Source organism: Cotesia typhae, unplaced genomic scaffold, assembly GCF_013202065.1.
Source record: "Cotesia typhae breed Kobodo isofemale line unplaced genomic scaffold, CoteBio_Ctyphae contig_4, whole genome shotgun sequence".
NCBI classification, from domain to species: Eukaryota; Metazoa; Arthropoda; class Insecta; order Hymenoptera; family Braconidae; genus Cotesia; species Cotesia typhae.
Genome location: NW_027423748.1, coordinates 3,106,012 through 3,128,835, shown reverse-complemented (window position 1 = coordinate 3,128,835; position 22,824 = coordinate 3,106,012). Strand labels below are relative to the sequence as shown.

At 31.8% G+C, this 22,824-nt stretch overlaps 2 protein-coding genes and 1 long non-coding RNA gene across 16 annotated transcripts; 2 read left to right on the top strand and 1 right to left on the bottom strand.

Moving 5' to 3' along the window:
* Window positions 1-27: 27 nt before the first annotated feature.
* On the bottom strand, window positions 28-22,237 carry Axn (protein axin). 14 transcript variants are annotated; one of them, XM_074242171.1, is made up of 12 exons: window positions 22,177-22,237; window positions 21,702-22,106; window positions 20,983-21,479; window positions 12,950-13,120; window positions 10,579-10,746; window positions 8,446-8,812; window positions 7,901-8,332; window positions 7,482-7,676; window positions 5,750-6,396; window positions 4,482-4,792; window positions 4,051-4,406; window positions 28-193 (listed from the first exon to the last, which is right to left on the bottom strand). In XM_074242171.1, exons 5-12 carry the CDS (start codon window positions 10,643-10,645, stop codon window positions 67-69), a joined length of 2,502 nt encoding a protein of 833 aa, XP_074098272.1. In that variant the 5' UTR covers window positions 10,646-10,746; window positions 12,950-13,120; window positions 20,983-21,479; window positions 21,702-22,106; window positions 22,177-22,237; the 3' UTR covers window positions 28-66. The 14 variants fall into 14 exon arrangements, with proteins under 14 accessions (XP_074098272.1, XP_074098266.1, XP_074098278.1 ...); XM_074242165.1 differs by lacking the exon at window positions 12,950-13,120; XM_074242177.1 differs by lacking the exon at window positions 12,950-13,120 and having other exon boundaries at window positions 7,482-7,643.
* Window positions 1,311-3,320, top strand: LOC141526972 (uncharacterized). Its single transcript, XM_074242180.1, has 3 exons — window positions 1,311-1,786; window positions 1,872-2,793; window positions 3,166-3,320. The coding sequence occupies exons 1-3, from the start codon at window positions 1,450-1,452 to the stop codon at window positions 3,167-3,169; spliced, it is 1,263 nt and encodes a 420-aa protein (XP_074098281.1). The 5' UTR covers window positions 1,311-1,449; the 3' UTR covers window positions 3,170-3,320.
* On the top strand, window positions 10,393-11,236 carry LOC141526973 (uncharacterized). Its single transcript, XR_012479112.1, has 3 exons — window positions 10,393-10,612; window positions 10,694-10,843; window positions 10,919-11,236. It is a non-coding gene; the product is annotated as an uncharacterized LOC141526973 (long non-coding RNA).
* Window positions 22,238-22,824: the final 587 nt, after the last annotated feature.

Here is a 22,824-nt window from a genome sequence, read left to right as displayed (position 1 = left end):
ATATATATATATATATCTGTACAGTCGGAGAATAAATATTTTTATGATAATAAAGAATAACTTAAGTTATTCAAGTGCCTTAACTTGGGCCATTACTTTGCCTTCCCACAACGGTAACACTTCGGAATCGTCTGTTATTTCTTCTTGTATTACCTTTGTATCCAGATCTTCACATTCTGTTTTAAAGAAATACCTACAAAATAATAAATACAACAATTAGTAAAATCAAAATTTAATAATTTGATGATGATTCGATTTGAAAAAATATGATGTGTGTACTTATGTACACGCGTGAGAAGTTATACTTCTTTGACATAAAAAAAAAAATTTTAAAGAAAAAAAAATGTAAAAATGATCGAAGAAAATGATAAAAACAATCAAAAAGGTTTTTTTATCGTAAAAATTTAGTTATACTGTATAAACATAAAATCATTAATTATCATATGAATTCAATTCAATATTATTTACGATTTTTCTGAATCAACTAATTTTGAAGTTGCAAAGTATCAATAGTTTACAATTGATAGTTATAAAATATTTCAATTATTTATTCAAAATGTTTCTTAAAAAATAGCTCATTATTTATTATTAAGGGGTTAGGGGTAGTCAGAATTTTCAAAAAATCGATTTTTTTTTTTTGCATTTTCTTAAAGTATAATATTTTAAAAATATTGTGTGAAAATTTTAAGTGAATCCGACAAATTCTTTTCGAGTTATTTAACAATGACCAAAGGACACTCGGGTGCTACGTGGCATTCGAGAGCAGGTAGCTAGAAACAGCTGCAAGCAACCGACCTTTCGGGTTTCATTGTCATGAATATCTCCCCACTTTAATGTATGTATAATTATATATATATATATATATATATATATATATATATATATATATATATATATATATAAATCCTTCTACATATATTCACAATTTGTAGGTAGTACAAGAACTGAAAAATAATTTTTGGTTGCCAGTATACCTGTAGTCGTTGCACTGATCAGTCGATAGTTTTGTGATAAATTATTTCTCAAGTGAATTAAATTATTAACCATGGGACGTGATTCTAGAAAGGTTTCAAGAGAACTTCGGAGTTCTGAAAAAATTAATAAGTCGCGTTCAGTCAAAAGAAAGAATGTTTTTAATCCGAAAACAGCCGAACGTGATGAAAGTATTCAGCGTACATCTTCTAAAAAATTAAAACAAAACACTGAAGATGATGTACCTGAAGACAGCAGTACTGAATTTCGAATAATAAATTTTATTCAGGTATTCACTGCAATTTCTGCTCTTATAAAATGTAAAAATGTGATGGAAATGTAGTGTTTCAAACAGCAAGTACACGTGGGCTGGGATTCAAAATTGTAGTTGCATGTAATAACTGTGGAAATGAATATATTCCTTCCTGTTCTTTCGTTGGGCATTCTTATGAAATAAACAGACGTTTCATTTTTGTAATGAGAATACTAGGAATAGGATACGAAGGATTGTGCAAGTTTTGCGGCCTGATGGACATGCCGTCTTTTTTAGATAAATCTACGCATACAATTTTACTGAAACAGATTTTGAATTGTAGTAAAACCGTCGCAGAAACCTTCATGATGAAAGCTGTGAATGAAGAAAAGCAAGCAATGACAACAACTGAAAATGAAGATATAAATCATCTAACTGTATCGGGAGATGGAACCTGGCAACAACGGGGATATACATCGTCATTTGGAGTTTCTTCTATAATTGGCTATTTTACTGGAAAGATTCTTGACATAAACATTAAAAATGCATATTGTAAGCTATGTGAGTATTGGAAAAAAACCAAATACTGTTGAGTTCTAGGAATGGTATCAATCGCATAAAGATGTGTGTTCTGCTAATCATAAAGGGTCTTCTGGGAAAATGGAGGTGGATGCGATGGTCGAAATGTTTTCGTATTCTGAAACTAAATATGGAGTTAAGTATGCCAACTATATTGGTGATGGTGACTCCAAGACCTATTCAGGAATTATAAAATCAGATCCTTACAAAAATACAACTGTAAATAAAAAGGAATGTATAGGGCATGTTCAAAAGCGGATGGGGAGTCGATTACGTACGCTGAAGAGTAACCAAAAAGGTCTTGGTGGTCGAGGTAAGCTCACAGGAAAAGTAATAGACAAACTAACTGTGTACTATGGTTTAGCAATACGCCGGCATTGTGATTCTATTGAAAATATGAAATCTGCTATAATGGCAACCTTTTATCACTACGGCTCGAGTGATGAAAAACCGAATCATGATATGTGTCCAAAAGGCGAAGAATCTTGGTGCTCTTACCAGCACGCTGAAGCAAGAGGAGAGCTTGATACCTATTCTCACGATTATTCTCCCTTACCTTCTGATGTTTTAAAAGCTATCAAGCCTATATACGAAGATCTTAGTAATGAAAATTTACTTTCAAGATGTATAGGTGGATTCAATCAGAATAATAATGAACGCTTTAACCAACTAGTATGGAAAATATGCCCAAAAACGGTAAATACTAGTTATACTATCGTACAAATAGCTGCATACGTTGCTATGTGTATATTTAATGAGGGTATAAATTCATTATTAGTCTTGATGAATACACTAGGACTTAATTGTGGGCCTAATTCTCATCGGTATGCAGAAAGAATGGATGCTGCACGTATGAAAGTAGCAGATAAGCGCGCTAATGATAACACCCGAGAAGGTCGATTGCAACGTAGGCACCAGCAAATCGATATTTTGGAAGCTGCTATGACGGGTGAAGAGCTATTATATGGTCCAGGAATAGATGACTCAGTGTAAGTTATTAAATAATTCTTATAATTTGACATAAATCCATAGCAAAACTTTAAATGCGTTTTTCTCAAAACTATGTTTTCTGAACTGGTGATCACTGTAACTTAAAAACTGCTCGGTAGATTTCAATAAAATTTATTGTACTTTTGAAAAACATTAAAAACTCGTGGCTGATCGAAGGATTTTTTTTTTTTTTTTTTTTTTCAAAAATTTCGATTTTTTTTTAAAAATGAACTTTTGATTTTTTCCCGAAAATCTAGAAAAAAATTTCCTGAAGCCGCCATTTTGTTAATTTCGAAAAAAAAAAAAAAGCTTCGATCAGGCACAAGATTATCTATTAATAAAACTAATTTTTCTTATCCGATTGATTTTAGATGAATCTCCAAGGACTTATGATGATCACCGCAAAGGACTTCGGGAGGAACGGGCTTTACAAAAACAGCGATAAATTTTTGAATTATTAATTTTTTTTTTTGAAATTTTCGTGAAGTCAAATCGAAACGTGTTCTAATAAAGCTATGTTTTTATTTTTGTCAAATAAAGTAATTAACTATAAAATAAATTATTGAAAATCATCATTTTTTCAGGCCTCTGAGTACCCCTAACCCCTTAATCTAATGATAATACCTTTTTAGTTATTATTTTTTCAGAAGTAATATTAATTACATGAATTAAAAGATTTATAACTATTGTAGTACAAAACTAGATTTTGTTACTAATAAAATTCTAGTAAATTATTAAAATGGTCTATAATATAAATTTTTAAAAATATGGATAGAATTACTAGATTCGATAAACAAAAGAATTAAGTTTGTATTAAAAAATTATGAACTCAATAAAAAGATGCCTAAATATAATAGGTACTACAATATTTATATTTTAGTTCAAATATTTTAATCCATGAAATTATTATTTTTTAAAAAACATTAACTAAAAAGAAATTATTGCCAAGTTAAATAAAAACTAAAATATTTAATTGACCATTTTTAGAATTAATTATTAATATGAATAATATATTTCATATGTAATGGTATTTCTATCGAATTTGAAAATAACGTTTCGTTGGATATTTTGCGATTAGCCTGTAAATGAGTTAACTTAGTCAGTAAAAAAAAATCTATATTTTTAATTATATTTGATAGCCAACTTCATCATGTCGCTTTTTTGGGACATCATGCGTGCCCAGCTCACAAATTTCACTCTCATCCAAACGCGCCAAAAGAAGTATAACTTTAGAAAAAAAAAATAATAATAATTACCGATAGCTTCCTTTTTTCGGCAAGAACTCTTTGAATCGCTTTAAAGTAACATTATGTCCTGGAATTTTAGTTCTATAAGGAACTGATTCGTCACAAAAATTGAACACTACAATGGTGAAATCTCCTACATCCTGACGGCTTTTACGTAAAGTGGATTGATTCGATGGATTTGGACCTTGTGGTGGATGTGGTGGTTGGTGTTGTAAGCTACATGCTGATTCATGAGATTGTCTGTAGGCTGGTGCCATGCGACGATTGAATCCCACTGAACTTGAAGGCGGTGAGTACATACTACTCCCACCACGTGCTCTATCTTCCTCGAGTAATCGTCTTTTTGCCTCCTCCAGTTGCGTTGGCTAAGTAAATAATTCATAGTTAATACTTACACTATAAACATAAAATAAATATAAATTTCAATTAATAATACATACAATGTGAGGTTGAGGAAGCAATGGCATTCCTGGATCACCCAGAAACGGTTGCGCACGGCCACCCCATTCTTCTCGGTTAGCTCTTTCCAGAGAGCCACTGCGTGAACCATATTTTTTACCATGTCTCATATGTTTCAGTTCATTCTTCTTTTCTAATTGGTTACGCCACTGTGTTCGACAATCTTTACTAGCAGCAGGAACATCAATACTAGCACTGACAACACTAACACCACTGTCCGTCAATTCCGTCAACGATTTCTTAGTCGCTGATCTTCGAGACATGTCAGATCTACGAAATCTTTGATCTTGACCTTTAAAAAAATTATTAACATTTAATTATTAATGTTTAAGACTCAAAACTTTGGAAGAAAATTACTTAAAAATGGTTCACATCATTTTCTTTCCTTGCGCTTTTAGAGGCAAAAAGTACTCTTTATCGCACTTGCAACAGCAAAGCTCTTGCAGATTCATAAATTTTTCTTAGACAAATGAAAATTTCGAAAAAAACACGCTAGAAGAAATAATTAAATAACGAATCAAGTAGCAGGACTTTTTTTCTAAAATTTTTCTTTGTTTAGGCGTAATTTATGAACCTGCAGTACACTGAGAAAACAAATTTCTTTTTAAAAAAATGAGCAATATGGGAATAAAAAATCAATTTGTTAAAAACTTTGGTAATTCTTTACAAATGGATCAAACCTATTTTTGGCCATATCTGAGTGAAAAATTAACATTTTTTAATTTTTTTTATTCTGCTTGTTTTTATGGCGGATTTATAATAACGAATATCGTGAAAGGAAAATCTAAAGATTTCGATAGCTTTTTTGCCTTCAAAAGTTGGAAAAAATTTTGGCTCTCATGTTTTGGGATAAAATTTTTGTCATATCTTTTTTTAATGTTTTTGAATTTTTTTTTAAATAAATAAAAAAAAGGAGCAATTTAAAAAAAAAATTTGAACATCACAATTTTCAAAAAAATTTATAATTTTTTTTTAGAAATTTGTAAAATTAGTTAAAATTGTGATTATCAACTTTTGTTTTTTTTAATTGTTCCTTTTTTATGTATTTCTTAAAAATAATATATATATCAATAAAATCAAATAGAAATTTCATTCAAAAAAATGAAAATTAAAATGGTTGACCTCACTTGTAAATATTTACCAAAACTTTCAACAATTTTATTTCTTGTCACAGCAATGCCCATTAAAAAAAAAAAAAAATTCTCTTAGCGTAGCTGGGACCACCTTTTAAAATAAAATAAATGAATACCTTGAAGATAAAGATCTGGTTTATGAAGACAATCAGCAAACTCAGAAGGCACAGACTTTGATTTAGGCAAATGAGTAGTCGATGAACTTAATGAGCTAGCACCCGCGAAATCGCCCTCGGCAAAATCATGAATATTACCGCTGTCAATGGAGAAGGTCGAGTAACCATCTTTGTCTTTCCGTTGTTTGTGTGACCGTGAGTAATTGTGTCCGGCTGACTTTGGCGAAGCGATACCCGGCGACCTCGAGGGAGTTGGATCCGACCAGACACGCGAGACATGCTGGTCAAGAATATCCTGGTCATTATCGTCATCTATACTGAGTTTTTGACATAATGCGTCCGCTAATTTTCTGGTGTCAGTATGCATACTAGGATCCGTTTCTTCAACCGATGAATCCTTCGATAAGTTCTTAAGTTTTTCTTCATTATCGATCTGGCGTTTTAGCAATTCCAGTCTTGTAAAAAGCTCTTGAGCAAATCTCTCAGGATCAGGCGGCTTTGTAAGCTCCTTCGACGCACGATCTGTTCGCGGTATCATCGTATGGAGCAATGGATCTCGATTTAAACTTGCTGATTCCTTAATTGCTCTACTGTGTCTTAGGAACTGTTTTTTACTACTTTTAGGCCGTCCCGTTGACATCCCATCTCTACAAAAAAAAATTACAGTACGATTATTATAAATCAAATAGATTATAAATTATCATCATTCACAATTAATGATTAATTTAAGATTGGGATATCAAGGAAACATTGACAATACTTGCCTGGTACTTTTGTCTTTGAAATCCCATTAAATATGACCAATTGTAATTTGTATTACTTAACAATAAATTTAATTATAAAAGTGATAGGTAGTAAACTAAATTTGGTGATTGATAACAAAAACATGGCAGCCAAAAATTATTATTATTTTATATATATTACTAAGAGCGGTGATTTTACTAATTAAAAAGTTCAGTAAGTCTAAGCCAACTTCCCCGATCCAATTTTTAGACATATTTAAAATTTATTAATTAATACCACTACGTTTCGTCGTGAGCACTCATAACATCCTCAGGTGAAACTAATATAATTTAAATTAAGTCTAAAAAATTTTTTTTAATTCTATAAACCACGTTTATGATCTTTAATATAATATTCGTTGATTGCACTTTATAAATTTCCATTGTTATAGACTATATAAGTAAAAAGATCTAGTTATTGACACTTGCAGTTTTAACTTAATTTAAAAAAAAAGTTAACTCTAACAAATTAATAAATATAATTTTTCAATTATAAATTTTAAGATAATTGATTTTTCGAGAATATTTTATTTTTTTAATTAGAATAAAACTGCAAGTGTCAAACAACTAGGCCAGTGTCAATAACTGGGTCTTTTACCTTATTATAGTCTTTTTAAATGTCACTTTTGTACCGGCTAGTTTTTACAATCACCATATTTTTATATTTCTGTCAATTAATTTACATCTTTAATAAAACAAATAAAATTTTTTTAGACTTAATTTGAATAATATTAGTTTCACCTGAGGATATCATGAGTGCTCATGACAAAACTTTGTGGCATTAATTAATAAATTTTAAATATGTCTAAAATTGGATAGGGGAACTTGGCTTAGACTTATTGAACTTTTTAATTATTATTATTATTTTTTTTTTTAGTTATTCAACAAAATTGAGGTTTTGCCAGTAATAAGACCACCATGTAGAAGAATCATACTAATGTGTTACTTACACCATCGAATCGGTAATGGATAAATTGTCTGACTCGGTACGTGCATCACTGCTTAAACTTTGTAGCTCCGAGTCCTGCCTCGACACTGGATTGTACGACGAGTATTGAACACGTCCTTTTGTTGACATATGGTAGGGACTAGTTCCAGGTTGCAAGTATGTTCTATTTAAATGCCACACATAAATGCCAAACAAACTAATTAAAAAAAAATTATAAATAACTAAAATAAATTAAAAACTACGTAGGGACACGAAACATTTTGCGGAAATGATAACAGTGACTAAAAAGGTTACAGTTATAAGTTAAAATAAAACTAATTAATTAATTTCTAAGCAAGCAGATACATTAATTAAATATGAAGGGGTTATCAAGCAAACAAGCAAATTCGTGATTAATAAATAACAGGAATCTAGATTTACCCAGCATAAGCTTCTGGCTTAGGTCTCACATCCAAAGCCCTCGTTTTTTGGGTTGCCATCAATACGTCTTTGGTCAGTCTTAATTCACTGGGTGTATCACACGCAGAACGTGATATATGCTGTTGAATAGAATGATACTCGGTGTCCTCGTGAAGAGTTGGAAGCAAACTCGGGCCACATGACAATGAAATATCCCGGCTTGAGCTCGAACTGGGACAACCACCGGCTTGTTCTGGATTTTGGCAAGCTTGGACATACTGGAGGTACATATCCGATTGCAAAAAGTTCGGATAGGACGTCCTTGCCATCAGATGCTCGGCCTCCAGCTGGGCATTGTCAAAGATGTTTTCTTCGGGCCAGGTCTCTTTGAGACGCCGCTTCGTTTCTTTTTTAACATCTTCAGGTATTTCCAATTGCGCTTTAACAATATACCTGAAAAAGAAAGAAAAATTACAATCAGATAAATTATAATCAGTAAAATTAGTCTTAAGTTAAAAAAAAATAATTCGTTTGAGAATCTAGTTGAAGTTTTGGAGAATACTTACTTTCTGTAGATAGCTTTAACCAGTTGAGATGTTTTATCAGCATTCTGCGGCTCTTTGAGACCAACACAAGCCAACCAAAATTCCAGTGCATAAATATCATTCTGATTCCCCTCTTCAGTAACATAACTTCTAAATAAATGAAGCCCCTCTCGATCTAATAGCAATGATTGTATACTGCGTGCCCATCGCAGACATGCCGGAGGTGAGTTTGTCTCCATAATACCACAGGAACCCTCCGGCTCGAATCCAAGCGGTGCTGAAGCATCGCAAGATGACGTGGCCAGGTGACTACCTAGAGCTGAACGTCTAGGTGTCAGAGCCGGACTTTGCGAGTAATACCTGCCGACGTAGGACTCTGTCTCTTCTCCTGTAATAACAAATCATTATTAATTTATTTATTTTTTTTACGGCTTTGTTTTAAGCTGACTTTAATTCCCTAATTCGTTTATTTGGTAATTGCTTACTCCCTACAGTCGGTTTTGTTTTTTTTTTAATTGTCTACTTTTGTAATGTAAATAATTAAAATTACAGACACGTGACAATTTTTTGAATTTTATTTAATAAGTGAATTAGTTCCAATAAATTATTTAAAAAAAATTTAATTTTTTTTCAATTTCTACATGTAAATTTTTTTTCTATAAATTATTTGTTTCAAAAATTTTCAAAATGATTAAATATCTGCTAAATTAATGTTTATATAATTAAATAATTTTTTCAGAACATTATCATACATACTTGTCATTTTTTGTGAACCATAACCTCAATTACTGTCTAATGACATTTTACAATATTTTCAACGATATAAAATTAATAAAAATATTTTTTGTTGTTTAGTTATAACCACAAATTTTTAATAAAAATTGGAATAACAATAAATAACAATTAGTTTTTTTTATTGTTTAAAAAAAAATCGATAAATATATTCTTTATGAAATGTCACTCTGAAAACTGTATGAGGTTATTTTTGTGGATTTTTTTCCAACTTACATAAAAACAATATACAAAAAATTTCAATATCAATTTTTCATGGTCTGTAAATCTTGAAAATTCACATAATATTACAAATATTTTCAATCTTGACTGCACCGGAATGTTCTAACCCTAGTATCAACTGACAACACACGAATGAAAAAAATAAAAACTGAAATAATTTCTATTTTTTATGAAAATAAAGTTAGCCGACATCTAAAAATTTTTGTAATTTTTTTTTTATCCAATTTTATATTTTTTTTTAATTTTTAAAAAAGTTGAAAAACTGTAAGTGCAATTAAAAAAAAAATAATACTGAAGTTAGAGGTCAGCTGTCAATTTTAAAAATTTTTTTAACAAATTAATTACAATAAAAAAATGTTTCTAAAAATTTTCATTTGTAATTTTTATTAATTTTCACATGTGAAACTTTTTAATTAAATTTTTTTTTAATAATTTAATTGCTATAAAATTTCTAAAAAATTTTTAATATCTGTCAACTTCAGTGTTATAAAAAAAAAAAAATATTTTTTAATTCCAATTTAATAAATTAAGCAAAATCGAAATCAAAAATGTCGGCTAACTTTATTATTTTTTTTTTCTCCAATAAAATAATATGTTATTTTTCATAATACTGAAGTTTGCCGTCAGCTGTCAATTTTAAAAATTTAATAACAAATCAATTACAATAAAAAAAAAATGTTTTTAAAAATTTTCACTTGTCATTTTCATTAATTTTCACATGTGGAATTTTTTAATTAAAATTTTTTTATAATAAATGAATTATAAAATTTTTAAGTAATTTTCAATGTCTGCCAACTTCAGTGTCATTATTTTTTTAGGATTATTAAATTTTTAAAAGCAATTTTAATTTTTAAAATTAAGAAAATGAACGAAGTTTTTTTTCGATCTAAAAGTAAACAATTACCAGTATTAGAGTAAATTGTAACCGTTAATTCAATGACAACAAATTAAAGTTGATAATAAATATTTTAATATATTTAAATAGCCGCGATAATTTAACAGCGCCACAAGTCGGCCAATTCAGTAACTAATCATCAGCTGGCATTGTTATTGTTTATGTCCTCCAATTAACGAAAAAAAAAACAGTTAAATAATATCAAAACAAACTAAAATAAAAATAATACATAAAAAAAAAATTACCGGGGACCGGTGGTCTAGGGGAATTCTCATTGAAGTAACGGGCTTCGTTCCGCCGAGATCTATTCATCCTATCTATCGTAGCTGTAAAGTGATATTTTTTTCTTATTTCTTTCAGCTAAACTATATTTCAATCCTCGCCGCTTCCTAGTGGACATGGCTAAACCAAATCTGCAATGATAAGTACAAAAAATGATATTAGTGGTAACCAACACAGTTGAGGAGGCCACCGAGCCATGTCTGACCAAAGAGTGACTTTTTCTACTTGGTAAGAAAAAATTTCTAAAAAGTCAATTTTTAAATAAACAAATGAATAATTTATGTATTTTATTGTTGCAAATAGGTTGTAAACGAGTTTATAATTGTTGTAAGTCGATTCAGAACAACAAAAGTCAGCCTAGTACTTGAAATGGTATCGATCCCTGAGGCTGCGCAGGGCTGCGCAGCCTCCAGGTTTAGGCTTGTTCATCAACAAAAGACCATTGGACCGTGGAATATGAATTCAATGGGATATTATTATGATTCATAACTCCAATTAAAACGGCTTTAAGCATTTTGTAATAAAAAAACAAGTATACAGCCCATAGGGTGAACCCATATGCCCATGCGAGGGTTCACCAACCACGCTGCGCAGCCCAACCACGTCTTCAATAATTCCCATTGGTCTGGCTTGGTTTTATTGATTCTTTATAAGAAATTCAAGCATAATCTATTGAATTGCTTGCGTAATATTCGGCCGAACAATAGATTAATATACAATGAAGAAAAAATTTTTTTAGCCGTCAAAAAATTCGGTTTCGCGGCTGATCAAGACTTCAGTCGCAGAAACTGCTACCACTGGAAAATATACAAATTATGTAAATTTTTACGTACATGTTTCAGATACAGGATGACAGAGAGCGAATAATATTATAATTATTTATATTTATATTAAAATCTGAGATATTTGAGTAAAAATTTTGCGGAATTGAAGGTGGATGAAAAGCATGTGGCATGCACGTGGAATAGCCAAGTGGGAGACTTTATGAGAGCAAAATATAATAGACGGGAAATATGATCCCGTGGATTATAAAGCAACAGACAAGTATAAAAGCTGTCATAATCAATCATTTTAGTTGGATGGATGGCTTGTACCTGAGACGAGGAGACCCGTAAACAAACGCTACGTACCATGGTTATGATGAGGATGATGATGATGATCCGGAACCACCGAATTATTTTTATTGAAATAATTTTTTTTTTTAACTTTATTCTATTATGCAAGACGGTTATAAGTGTAGGATGTTGTTTATTCAACGATTCAATCCGTACTATAAGTTCTATTGTTGAAGTAAAAATCACCGAACAGGCTGCGCAGGCTATCACCGCTAAGGTTCGGATTGGACTGCGCAGCGTCCTGACCAGGATTGAAAGCTAGACTTCTACAAGTCATATCGTGATTTTCAATAGAGGGATTTAACAATAGTGTTATATCAATCGATTAAATGCATAAAAAAAAATTAAAAATATTTTTTTTTTGCGAAAAAAAAATTTTTTTCGAAAAATTTTTTTTTGTAGAAACGGACGGTTCCGATTGAGTTTTAAAGGTTTTCGGTAATGTTTTAATAGTTTTTCATTTAATAAGTTAATAAATACACTTGTTAAGGTACTTAATAGTTAATTTGTTAAAATAAATAAATAATTTTATTATAAACAATTTTGAGTAATTCGAAAAAAAAATTTTTTTCCAAATTTAAAAATATTTAACAAAAAAACTTTTTATTCAATTTTTGTTAATTAAATTATTTATTTATAATTAATAAAAATTAATGAAAAATGTGTTTTTGTGCAATAATTGAGATTTTGCACGACTGATGATGGAAGAATCAGAGAGTGTTTTACGATCAAAAAAATTTTTTTTATTACAAAGATTCTGAGAAAATACTGGAAAAATTAATTGCTTCTTAGAAAAAAAAAGTTTTGAATTTAATTAATAGACAGAGTAATCTAATACTTGTGCTTCATTTCAATTAAAAGATTTAACTTTGTTAGAAATAAAAATTAGAGATGGTTTTAATTAATTTAGTTTATTAGTAGATTTCATAAAAATCTAACTATTATATTTATCCTCATGGCGTAACTTTTCAAAAATTGTGTTATATTTCGACTTAACTCGACAAGCTGAGTCAGAAAATACAGTTTAGATGTTTATATATATATATATATATATATATATATATATATATATATATATATATATATATATATATATATATATATATATATATATATATATATATATATATATATATATATATATATATACGATATAACGCGGCTTGTCACGACAATAGCGTTAACAATTCTAAAACGATCCTAATAAAACTCAACATACCTTTTTTATAGACGATTACGAAGGTCAAGGTCAAATATGAGCTTAATCGGTCAATTAGTTAGAAATTACAGCATTTAAAAATTTTGAAAATTTTTTAATTTCATATTCTCACTACATCTCCTTCAAATAACTTTTGATCGCGTCGAGATATTAAATTTCTGTAAAATGCATCTGAAAGCAGAGAAATTAAGCTTCAATTTACATGCATACATGTTTTTCTAAATCAAAAAACATCTATCTTAGAATCATTTTTAAGAAACTTTACTTTTGCAGTTGTTTTGTCCACAGAAATGAAATTAAATTAATGTTTTTTATTCATTTATATTTATTTATAGAAAAAAATTACAGATTAAAAAAATTTATATTTTTTGTAAAAACCTAAATTTGTTAAATTAAGATAAATATACTTTATGTAAATAGTTACTCATTATTAATGTACATAAATTGAAATCTGTTAATTGAATTGTAAAAAAATAAATCGTACAAAAAAGTATTAATGAACTATCAAAATTAATGATGTTTGAAACTGTTTGTTGGTAAAATATTTACAAAGGTAATAGATATATTGGATTCGAGTAAGAAATTATTGATGAATATAAAAAAAGTAAATGTTGTTAAAAATAAGCTTAAAACACTCAAATGTAAAACAGTATTTAAAAGTTAAAAGTAAGGGCTTTATAAACAGTGGAAAGACGTTAATAATTATCAAAAGAATAGTAAAAGAACACGTACTCTTCATTTAAAAGTGTAAATGTTTGGATAGAAGTGTACAGACAAAAAAGCTCAAGATGTGAAAAACTAAGTATCAACGGCATGTATACAAGAGATGAAAAAGAAAATAAAATAAGTTTGTAGAAGTGGTGGTCAAGAATACGTTAATAAAGCCTGAATTTACATAGATGTTAACCTTTAAAATAAACAAATAAAAGTGTCAATTAACGAATGCATGAAAAAAATCATACTTAAACTCCATTTGACTCTGTTGTTATTATATCTATTTAAACCATGTGTGGAATCAAATTTACATGGCAAAAAAAAAAATATTTTGCGGATAGGATTGAATAAAAAGTTTGAGATAAAATGTTTATGTAAATGTAGATGAAAAAAATGGTAAGACGGCGATGAAATATGCATAAGATGCAACAGTTTACAGCAGCCAGCATAAGCAGCATCAGTCGGTTTATGGCTGGCTCTGACTATGAGTTTCACAAACCTCGGCTTGAGTGCGGTCGATAAGGCAAACTCGAGAGACTCGACTCGAGTCGAAAGTAAAGAAGAGAGCAAGCCACCAAAATCACACAGGATCACAACATCTCAAACATCCCCTGCTACATCGACGTGACACCTTTCTCTCCACTACTATACCATCAAATGTCAAACATTATAAATTATTTGCGGATCAATCTATAACCATTTATTTTCTTTTTCTATTTTATCTATTGCTTCGCATCTTTTTTTTTTTCTTCGAACAAATATAATAAATTATCTAATCAATATTTTTAAGAATTTTTTACTCCAAATTTCGAAAAAAAAAAAATTCTCAAATTTTTTTTTAATTCTGACAAAAAAAAATTTACTTTTTCAATTTTTTTTAAAAAACTCGATTAATATAATCATACTCTTAAAATTTTGATGAAAAATTATTTTTAGTAATTTTTTATCATAACATTTAAAAAAAATTAATTATAAAAATAAAATTTATTTTCAAAGTTGAGTTTAAAAAAAAATTTACTCCAAAATTTTTTTAAAACGCATGACTTAGAAATTTAAATAAAAAAAGAATATTCTTAAATTTTGGTAACGTTTGTTTCGACAAAGTAATGTAATTGAAACAGAAAATTAAAAAAATAAAAATAAAATAAATGGTATTATTTATATTTTGACATCTAAAAGCAAGAAAACTAGCAGAGTGGTCTAGTCCATTTTAAAGAACTAAGAGACCCTGTGGTTAGCGTTAAATTTTTTGACGCTACGGTTTAAAACTCAAAAGGTTAACGACTGCGCTTACAAGCAAAGACCTACAAGTCGAAGTTTAAAAAATTTACCTGGGAAAATACTACCAAAGGGATTTACTCCATCCGTTATAATTAAGAAACCCAAAGGAAAAGTAAATAAAAATAACAACTGAAAAAATAAATAATAATAATAATAAAATTTGACGTTTGAATTCAACGGTGGGCGATTACGAGCTGAGATAAAAACCTAATCTCGTTACTAGTTATTTCAGATGCATTAGCAGTTGGAGTAAAATAAATAAATAAACAAGTAATAAAGGTTAAATATCTGGCGGATGATTTCAACATCATTTAAAGCCGGACAAAAACAATGATCTTTGTAAAAGTCGGGCTGTTTGGTTCTGATGGTCTAGATCCTTCAGCTTGTCCAGCATTCTTTTATCGCACTACCAGTTTTTCAGAAGAATCTTTCCTCTCTTAAAAATATATATATATATAAACTATGTAGTACAGTATATAGCATACTACCACGCAGCTTGGCTTTTTCTTTTCAGACTCACTTGATTTTTTTTCCTTTTCCTTTCCTTTTTCTCTCAGTTAGTTTTTTTTCTTTAACTTACAATCGCGTCGGCAACTGCATCATGACGTTCCAGCAAAGCCCGCACGATGATAAACGACGGGGTCGCGCCAGTAAAGAGTACATTTTGAAGACGTTTATCGTAATTTGTGTATGGGTAGAAAAAAGACCAAGAAAAAAAAAGGTAGTAGTGAAATCCCTCGAGTGAGGGAAGCCAACGCCGGCTGGAGAGAAAGAATAAGAATAAAAATACATAAAAAAACAACAAGAGGAGGAGAACTGCAACGCGCCAGGTAACTGCGCTCCAGCAGCGCGGTGTCAGTGAAAACGAGTAGTAGAGACCTCGGTTCAAAAAAATATAATAAAATAAGAATAAGAATAAAAGAAATTAAAAATAAATATCTGAACCACCAATTTTACTAGTGAATTTTCCAAAGATCAAAACAATGCCGCCTGAAAGATAAATTCCTTTTTTCCTATTTACTATTTATTTTTATTTCAAGGCTAAGATTTATTTTTATATTTATACAGTACTGCTGAGTAAGTTTTATAGAACCGACTGGTGATTTCTATTGGAAAATTTTTCATTTATGAAATGTTTTTTCATTTTTAATTACAAAAAATAACTATTTCTTCTTCCCCTTTTTTTTTTTTTTTTCATTTTTGTTTTTATAAAAACGTATTTAAAATGATCCGCAATCTGCAATAGCGTAATTTCCCTTTGGAAAATTTGTTAAAAGCTTAAGAGAAAGACTGGATTTGAAATAAAAATAAGCGAGAGGGCTCGAGATTACGAGTGAAGAGAGAGAAACGGCAAACGGCAAACGGCAATGGCTCTTGGTACGGCGGCGGCGGCATCGCTTGATGTTTGCCGGGCCCGTAATTACAGGTTTTCGGAACGCCTCGCTTGGTCAAGCTCCGAAGCCGTTCAACAGAAGAGAAATGAAAGAATAAGAGGGACTAAAAGAGAGAAAATGAGATAGACGTACAGTGTAGTATATAAGAGCCTGCCAGACGCTGGCAACCTTTACAACAGTCTGTCCGACCGTCTCTACCGTCTATACTGGGTGTCAGACAACCAACTTTAGCTAAAAATCATTTCTCATTTTATCCATATAATACTTTATCCTCCAATATGTTATATCCTGAGTTCCTCAGCTAAGAGTAGACATTTGTCACTAGATCTTTCGAAAATTCTCCACAGTATTATATTTTGTATATAGATATGTATGCTTCCTTTATTTCTTATCGGCATAATGATGAAATACGTCCCATTGGCAATATCATCTACAATAAAGTAATAAATTAAAAAAGAATTTTTTTTCAAAAACACATTCATACATTCTAGATTATAGGGGCACTCACTACATGTTTAGATATATTTACATATACGTATGTATATGCATAGAAATATAATATAAGCGGACGAATGACAAATGACAACGAGAAGAAATCCAAGACACTAATTATAATTTTAAGACCGTCAGTAAAGGGAAAAATACTATTGAGTCGTCAAACTAAGAGAGACAGACACCAAGTAATATCAAAGTTGTCGGGGTCGTGAGAGTGCAAAAGAGAAAGAATTAATACTTGCTCGTCTCTCTGTATATTTATTATATGTATATAGAATGGTATTGGTAGTACATATAATGTACGATGATGTGATACGTGTGATATGCGTGTAGTGACTACTCTACACTAATAAACTTACAGCGTATGTCTGTATGTGTAAAGTAAGGAAGAAAGGCAAGTTGCTTGGTTCCCTTTGATGTTTGCCGACATCGTCACCGGCTCTGCCACCTCTGCACGCGATCACCGCGTGTGTACTTAAATACAGCGCTTACAAAGTGGAAAAAAATCTAGTATAATTACCGAAGAATTTCTTGGATTAATAAATGGAAAAAATTTCAAATTAAATATAATATATGAAGTATAATTAAAAATAATAGTATTAAATATAACATTTCAACTCCAAAGTTTACATGTTATATTTTATTTAATGACAATGCATGCTACGTACTTTTACTATATGTATTTACTTGTCATTTTATTGGTTTTGTTTTTCTACAGTAGTGAGTTTACTCACAAGACGCTGCACGAGGTTTGTGACACTGACCGTCCTCGATTAGACGAAGAGGTCGGTGGGCCATTGGTGATGGGTACAAAAGGCCAAGTGCGGCCTCAACTCCAACTAAACTAAACTAAACCAAACCGTACCGAATAGATTAGATGGAATACATATGTATTTGTCTGTATGTATGTATACAGACTACGTAATAATATATATCTAACGTTGAGTTTAGTTGGAGCATAAGTTTGTTGGTAGTTTGGTAGTATAGTAAGAGAGCTGAGTTGAGCAGAGTGGTAATGTAATATATAAGAGGAGGAAAGAATAAGAAAAACATATATGGCCGAAGCTCGGGAACAAAGTGGCGTCGCGCCAAGCCCCAAGACCCTTCTCTGAGAGGAGCTCCACAAGCGGCCAAGGAGTCCCGTAGTGCCGGAGTGAGCTAGAGCGAGACAGCGGTAGACGGCTGAGGAGGACACAACAAAACTTCAAAGGACTCTTTGATGGTTTCCGCTGCTGGCATCGCGAGATCTTGATAAACCCGCATTATACGCCGCTAGTCTACTATCGTGCCGTCTCGTCTCGCGCCTCACTCGACTACCTCGCTTCCTCTCTTTCGCTCTTATCCGAGAGGTCCCTCAAACTCTAGCTCTCTTACTTACTCTCTGCTCTCTGGCTCTCCTTCTCTCACATACAGACTTCCTCTCTTCCTCTCTCCTCAACACACTTGCCCTTGCGATATCATTTTCTCTCTCTTTCTTTCTCCCTTCCATTGGTACTCCTTCTTTCTTTTATTCAATCCTCCACTACGCTATTCCTCCTCATCGTATCGTATACATACTATACCAGTGTATAGTATATAGTACGCCAGTGGTATTGTGAGGCTCGAATTATTTCTTAACTCCACCGCGGTCCAATTATAATCACTTATTTTTTTTCTCTTCTTACAAACGAATGAAAAATTTTTTATCGAAATTCAAATAAATATATCATTAAATAATTATTCTTAACGTATATATCTATAAATTTTTTATAAAACGAAAAGAAAAAAAAAAATTCAACTCCTATCCGGAAATTTTATTCGACGACATAACACGAGAATCAAGAATAAAAAAAAATAATAAAAATAATAGTCTTACTCTTACTTTTATGCTTCGGCTAAACTGCGTGTATACATATACATATTAATATATAATATATAAATATTAAAGTGCCTGAGAGTATCACCTGATTAATGTTTCAGCAGTCGTAAAAGCCAAGCTTGATCTTCTCCCCATTTGAGCTCTTGAGCAGTTGTTTTGCCAAAGGGCTACGACAAAGAGTGTGGATAGGAGTTAAGTCGGCTTTTAGGTGAATCCCACGCTTACATTAGTGTGTATGGCACTTGTTTGTCTCAAACCGACGTTACGATAAAAGAGTTTAATATCCATACATACATGTAGATTGTATATGTAGAGAAGACGAGTATGCAGAGCTTATAGATACTTAGATTATATGAAGAGAGTAAGAGTATTTGCGAATAGAATGTAAGAGGCCAAGTAGTATACTAATCATAATTGATGAAACGTTTTCAACTAACCGTTTGACGAAATAGCCGGCATAACTGGCTGTGATGTTGTTGAGAAACATCATACAAGTCAAAGCGGCAGCTAAACCCAAAGCCAAAGACACTAAACACGTTAACTGACTGGCATACTGCTGTGTCGTCCGTTCCTCATATCATACTAACATAATTAATACATCCATCGCATACAATTGTAGTATCTAGCATAATATGTGCTGGCATAAGCCACAAGGCTTTATAGGTACATATCAGTACATCAGATTGTCTACTCAACATAAATAGATAGGATTACGATGGCATCTACTCAGGATATATGTGAAATTACCATCAGCAGAGCCAAAATTCCAAATCCTGTGCTTAGCTATTCATTAGTTTATAACGGATTTACGTTAATCATCAGTCAGCTGGTCACGTTCTATCGATACATCTACAACACATTGTTTCTATATTATATGTGATACAAAGATGTATAGATGTGGATTGGATTGTACCGATTGTACGTGTGGTGTAGTATAGTGCAGTGTAGCATTTAACTGGCACACTTGAAGCTCTTTCATGTCCCCGCCAATCCGTTTCCACTATTTCCGCCCTCTCTTCCTTCTCTACCCTCTTCATACCACGTGCTCGAGTGTACAACAGAATGTTCGACAGTCGACACATCATTCTCTATTCTCAATCTGTCCATCTCTTTCTCGAATTCATTCACCAACTGTCCACAAAAATTATAATCCTCGTAAAAATTTTCTCCTCTTTTAAATCCACAGGATTAGTTTTTCCTGACCAGACCAGACCAGACCAGACTGGTGACTTGTTCTGTTCTTTTTATCCTGTATTATTTTCTATACGCCCATACACAACTAAAAAAATATTAAAAATATAAATATGCCAGTATAACATAACACCATATCTACCGAGGATCATATCCGTATAAAAATACATATACGCTCTCCAATATGTATTATACATGTAAAAAAAAATACTATCCATACATTTAGAAATTCATCCCTCTACATACATAGTCATGACTAGTCCCAACTACTCCCGAGGGTAAAATTCTCCGAGCTCGGGTATTTCTGAAAGTGTTTGACTTTCGTAGAATTAAAAAAGAATAGGAGATAGGCGGCATGCGATAGAGCAACAGATCATCAGAGACCCTGAAAAAAGAAAAAAGGAAAAAAGTATTCTTATGTATACATTTTAAGTTGGAATATTTGATATGTAACTGGCGGAGTGAAAAGAAAGCTCTCACGCTGGGACGTTTTGTAGGTTGGTGGCTGTGCTGCTGATGGCAAACCACTAGTTTCTATATAGAATAATATATTGAAAAAGAACACACACGTTAATATATTACCCGGTACCTATGAACATATTTAAATTTATATTCATATATATACATATAACATATGTAATATGTATGTGTGTATATTACTGGAGACTGGAGTATAATTTTGTGTGTATGTTACAAAGCGCACACGCGGATAGAGTATCACCACACAGAGTATCCTCTCTCAGGGTGTGTAAGTGAGAATTAGACGTAGATAAAGTGAGAAGATTACTACTACGACTTTGCACGGCGACGGCGATGATCATCATGTGAAGTGGATACAGGCAACCAAAGGATGGAAGCTGATCATAGCGACAGAGCGGTCTACGGTGAGCGAGTAATGGCCGCTAACCAAAAAAATCCAAACCAAAATCAAAATAATAATTCACCTCAACAAATTAAAATAATTATAATTATATGCAATAATTAAAACCCAAATTATTTAGTTAATAATTAAAAAAATAAATAAATAATAGAGTAGCAGTAACAATAACAATGTGCACTTGGCGAATATATGTAAGTGATGAAAAAAAAAGTGTAATCACCTGTCCGACGGCGAGGGCGATGTCTGTGAGGACTGATGGCACGCGGTGCTGGCGTCCGTGTTTAAGTAAAACGGGCGCCTCACCTCAACAATATTCGACCTTATTATTTTATTATCTTCGACGTCCGAGGCTGTTATCACCCCGATCACGGTTCTTTGGATATTCGTCTATCCAAGCTCATTTTTAAATTCACGTCTTAAACTTGAGACCGTGAACGTCAACTTCTTGTTGGATAGCAGTTGTTGTAACCAGAGGAGTAGTTAAGACGGCACGGGTTGCGCATGGCGCGTACCACGACGACGCGAATAAAAAACGCGACTCTCTGGCTCTACTCTCTTATATACACTCTTTTACGTACGAATGCGTTTGTCTGGTTAGCTCCTGGCTACTTCTGATGATGCTGCTGCTGCTGCTGCTGCTGTTTCTGATTTCAAACCACTCCTGACTCCTGACTATTTTATGTACTCAAGTGTTTTAACCAACAAAACTACAACAGACTACATTTATAAACACAAATATATTTATAAATATTTATATATACTATATACATCTATATGTATATTTTTTTTAATAACCATATATCATTAATAAACACCACCAGTAACTACACTTTATCAATAATAATTTAATATATTGATAAATAAACAATTATCACTATTTAATAATAGAATAATAAAATAAAACGAAATAATAATATATAAAATATAAATTTAACGCACCACTGAAACGACGGAGCCAGTATCACAGTAGTAACAAACTCACAGTGATCCAACAACACATCACACTGTTGTACATCGTCGCCATCAACTGCTCGCTCACTTCTCCCACTTCTTATACTTGTTTTTTGTCTTCGTCTGGCCGTTCTTTACTCTCCGTAAAATCCAGCTCTTGTCACTCGTTGTCTTTCTCAACTTCTTCTTCTTCTTCTTACTTATTCTTTCTTTCTACCTTTCTTATTCTTTTTAAGTTGTTTCCTTCTTCGTCTCCGCCTCCACTCTGCCACCTAGGCACACCTAGCCTGAATCCGTGACTGTCCATGGGTGTACATGATTTGTCAGGCTGCTGCTGTTGCCGCTCGAGCTCGTCTCCGTCTCTTACATTACTCTGCTTACCCTACTCTTACCCTGAAATTACACACATATCTATACATCACTAACTACATACACATACAATTGCACATACAAAATTACTTACTTGCTTGCCCCGTGCATCCATTTTCCGTAAGACTTTCTCACTCTGCAGCTCTTGAGTCTCGGCAACAGACCAATAAGTGGGAAAGAGAAAGAGATAAATGAAAAGTTTCAAGATTGCCAACTTACTGCGCGCCCTCGTGACTATTTTTAAAAGCTCCCGCGCTTTTGTGTGTCTCGATTGCACCGGGGCCAGTACTGGGCCAATCAACCGGACTATCGCTTAGCTTTCAATTCATTTGTATCGAATAAACCTGAGAAATAATACTTTTATAATATATGATTTGTATATATAATAGTGGCTGTAATAATAGGAACATACAATTGACGACTTACAAGCCTTTTTTAAAGTACTATTGAAATTAAGTGTTATTGCAACGATGAATTGTGAACAAAAGCCGTTTGAGCGTACACTCGTGGATGACAAATGTTCAACTTTCCTTTGATCTTCGCGTGGCTTTGTTTCATCGGCGCTTGAGGCGCTCGACAATTCACCACCAAGGGGTGCCCGACCCGAAACAAACGCCTGATCATTACCATTCAAATTTAATATTTATTTATTTCTGCTCAATATAATTAATTATTTATCTCGAGAGGCTTATACATCCGCACTTACTTTCCTTTTTTTTTTTTTTTTTTTTTTCAACGGAAA